At 37.1% G+C, this 3,613-nt stretch overlaps 3 protein-coding genes and 2 pseudogenes across 5 annotated transcripts, besides 1 other annotated feature; 1 reads left to right on the top strand and 4 right to left on the bottom strand.

Annotated features, from left to right (window-relative positions):
* Positions 1–468: 468 nt before the first annotated feature.
* Positions 469–3,613: part of a mobile genetic element that runs on past the window's edge.
* Positions 797–1,506, bottom strand: TVAGG3_1089130 (annotated as a pseudogene). Its single transcript has one exon. A coding segment is annotated over exon 1 (710 nt).
* TVAGG3_1089120 (phage tail repeat-like family) lies at positions 1,551–1,775 on the bottom strand (the record flags this gene model as incomplete). The annotated part of the gene is made up of 1 exon (XM_053888500.1): positions 1,551–1,775. The coding sequence occupies one exon, from the start codon at positions 1,773–1,775 to the stop codon at positions 1,551–1,553; it is 225 nt and encodes a 74-aa protein (XP_053744373.1).
* TVAGG3_1089110 (uncharacterized protein) lies at positions 2,155–2,307 on the bottom strand (the record flags this gene model as incomplete). The annotated part of the gene is made up of 1 exon (XM_053888499.1): positions 2,155–2,307. One exon carries the CDS (start codon positions 2,305–2,307, stop codon positions 2,155–2,157), a length of 153 nt encoding a protein of 50 aa, XP_053744372.1.
* On the bottom strand, positions 2,327–2,728 carry TVAGG3_1089100 (uncharacterized protein; the record flags this gene model as incomplete). Its single annotated transcript, XM_053888498.1, has 1 exon — positions 2,327–2,728. The coding sequence occupies one exon, from the start codon at positions 2,726–2,728 to the stop codon at positions 2,327–2,329; it is 402 nt and encodes a 133-aa protein (XP_053744371.1).
* Positions 2,839–3,394, top strand: TVAGG3_1089090 (annotated as a pseudogene). Its single transcript has one exon. A coding segment is annotated over exon 1 (556 nt).

Raw genomic sequence — 3,613 nt, 5'->3', positions numbered from 1 at the left:
GTCGAACTTGTCGCAACCAATTGGTCCAGTTTGTGGAAATTCAAGTGAGTCTCTTATCTTCTGAGAAACTTCTCCTGTTATCTCATAAACATCGTCGAAGCAACCTGTTTCATATAAAACCTTCTGACCTAACTCAGATGCTCTCCAATACAATTTGACGTCAATTGGATGTCTCAATGGAAGTTTGTTTATAGCATCTTGAAGTTCTTGCAACCTCATTGGAAGTTCTTCTGGTTCAGGTTGGTATCCGAACAATCCAACTCCTTGTGGAATTGTGTACTTCTTTTGTACTAGAACTTTGTCTGGAACAACTTTTGGTCTTGCTAACAGTGAAAAGTTTGTTTCGTCTTTTGGTACAAAAGTTTCTGTCAGCTTGTCATCTGGAATTGGTTCCAACAAACCTTTCTCGAAAAGAATGTTTACAGCTCTGACAATGTTGCACTTGCCTTTTCCGAACAATGGGTTTGTAAGACTTTCGTTCAACATGAAGTGGTTGTGGACAATTACAATCTTCAACCATGGTAAGTCTTTGTCAACAACATAGTCGTCATGTGAAGAACCTTTAGCTGTAGGTATGTTGACTCGGATATTGACATTTGCCAACGGTGCAATTTTTGCCAATTGACCTCTGAGAATGTACCTTGTCTTCACACATGACTCAAGATACTTCATCTTCTCTTCTGTAACAAGACCAGAGTTCCTGAGACATGTAAGAATGCAAGGTTCATTGACAATTGTTTCAATTGAATTGTAAATTCCATACCTTGTCAAGTCAATGTCAGACTTATTTATGAACGGGAAGTATCCAGCATGTTGTCTGACTGCTTGAGGGTTAGGTTGGTACCATTCGAACTTGACACTTGCAATTCCTTCAATTGCATTCAAAATGTCTGAGTCGGAGTCAACCATTTGTTCTCTCTTTGTAGTCTTGAAAGCGTCAAGAAGCATTGCAGCTGTTGTGACATTGCCATGTGCATAGTAAATGTGACCATCCAAATCTGTTATGGTCAATCTGAGATTGTGTCCTTTCTTATTTCCGTCTTGAATTGCAGCAAGTACACCCATGAAGCCTTCTTTGTTCTTTCCTTCGTCAAAGTTTACTGTAAAGGTTCGACCAGATGTAATTTGACTTCTAACTTCACGATACTTCTCATATGCATATCTTGTTCTTTCCATGGGAGCATGACCATCCTCTGCACTACCTTTTTTCCTTCTCAAAGGATGCAATTGTTCGTCATGTTTCCAGTAGAATCTGGCAAAGCCGTCGTGTCCTTCAACTTGAGGTTCACTAACATCGAAAGGCATGTCCATAAGACGTTCTTCTTCTAACCTCTCTAGTCTGTTTGGATAATTTGCACGTGCTGTTTCCAAATCCATTTCGTAGCGAAGACCAGACAATTTGTCATAGACTTTTATGGGTCTTCCCTTCCTATATTTAAAATTCTTCGAAACTCTCCAACCATATCTTTGCAACTCTGCTTTTATTCTAGCAGATTTTCTATCCATTCTATATGGGGGCATTTTTATAAAAATAAAAAAATATTTTTTCTTTACTTTACATAACCGCCTGCTGCCATAAGTCTTTGACGCCAACCCATACCAGCTAATGAAGGTTGACTTGGTTTAGTTTGGAAACTAAACTTTGGTTTTGGTTTATCTTCAGTTTTTGGTTTTTCTTCTTCTATCGGTTTTTCGTCACTTTTCGGTTTCTCTGACTTTACTTCACTTGCAGGAACAGTTGTGTCGTCAACATCTTCATAAATATCATATGCCATTTGTTTTTGTTTTCCTTTCAACTTTTTGTGTTTGTTGTAAAGTTTAGAATATTTCGACTCTAAGTCAATGAGATGTTCTATAATGAACTGTTGGTCAGTGAAGTAAACTTTTCCATCTGTTGTCTCGAAAGCTCCTTCAGACTTCAATATTTTATTTGTGAGAGTCTGTTTCTTTTTTGAGATACTTGCCGTTCCATTTTTATGAAAAGTGACTTTGTAGTTAGGGTTTGTATTTCCAGACCTGGCACTTTCTATTATTGAATTTTTCTCTTCATCTGTAAGTTCTTTGACAGGTTTTGACAATGGTTCTGAACTTTTTGTTTGTGGTGTCAAATCTACCGTTTCAACTTCTTCGGTCATTTCATCTCAGTAAAAAATTTTAGTTTGGTTTGTTTTCAACTGGTTGTTGTTGTTTTTTAAGTCGGTCTAAAACTTCCTGAGGTATAGGAAGAACTTGACAAACACGTTGTGTAACTGCTGGAAGCCGACAAATCCATCTTGAACCCATTTGTCTCAATGCTGTATTGTTCATTTCATCTCAGTAAAAAACTTTACATTCCCCACGTTTGAGGCGGTTGAGGTTGGTTATTGTTTACCCATTGTTGTGCATGGTTATATCCTCTGTTAAAGAATCTTTCACCTTGGTCCATATAGTGTCCTGCTTGGTTATAGTAGTCATTTGCTTTGTTATAATAGTTTCCTGCTTGTCTTCCTACATTGTCCATCCATCCTTGAACTTTTCCTCTTGTTTCAGGATTTGGAATAAGATTTGTTGCATCTCGTGCTACATCCCAACCTTTCTGTACAGTTTGTATAATAGGTTGTGCTTTCTCTTTAAGTATACCTAATGTACTCAAAATCTTCCTTCCAACTCCAAATACACCTCTGGCTATTGTTCCCACTGCGGGCAAAAATCTGGATGCAACTCCTGCTAATGCGCCAAATAAACCCATTTCTTATAGGATAAAAAATGACGAATCCAAACAAGGACCCCTATGTTTCTAAAGCGACAAAGAAAGCACTCATGATAAAAATCTTTAGTTCAACACCAAATGCTTGGTTTATGGATATCTTGGAAAACATTCCGAGAGTTAGAACAGATGGACCACCATACTGGCTAATATTTGTCGGTCAAAACACAAGATACTGTGAAGCCATACCATTATGGTCCAAAAATATTTTAGATGTGAAAACTGCTTTGACAATATTCGTTGACAAATACCATCCAACAAAACTGACATCTGACTGTGAAAGTTCTTTCAAATCAGATGATGTAAAAAACTATCTGCGTTCAAAAAATGTAAACCAATATTTCATTGTCGACCAAAACCATTCTGCTCTTGGTGTCATTGACGGTTGTATAAAAATGTTAAGAGACTTAAACCAACCACAAGGTGGTGAAGCAAATGAAATGTCATATGACGACAAATATAGACACTTCTCCATGGCAAAGATGAGACAAGTTTTAAATATTTACAATAGCCGTAAACAAAAAGGTTTGGGAAACCACTCCCCCGAAGAAATGAAAAACAACCCTGACTTAGAGAAAGACTATATATTTAATAATTTAGTCAAAAGAGACAAACAAGAAAGAATGCCGGGCTTCAAACTTCAGAAAGGTGACAAAGTAAAAATAGAAATACCTAAACGCGACCCATATGAAAATACTATTGACTATGACAACAATGGGAACCCGACAGGTACTCACATTCGTGTTCGTAAAATAGAAGAAAGTATACAAGAGAATATTATGAAGTTTTAGGCAAACATGGCAAAATGTACAGACTGCAAGCAGAAGATAAAACTACTATTGTCAGACCTCGTTTCAAACTTGTCAA

Source organism: Trichomonas vaginalis, assembly GCF_026262505.1.
Source record: "Trichomonas vaginalis G3 chromosome Unknown ctg_177, whole genome shotgun sequence".
NCBI classification, from domain to species: Eukaryota; Parabasalia; order Trichomonadida; family Trichomonadidae; genus Trichomonas; species Trichomonas vaginalis.
Note: the sequence above shows the minus strand (reverse complement) of the source record. Positions and strands in the feature narration are given on the sequence as shown.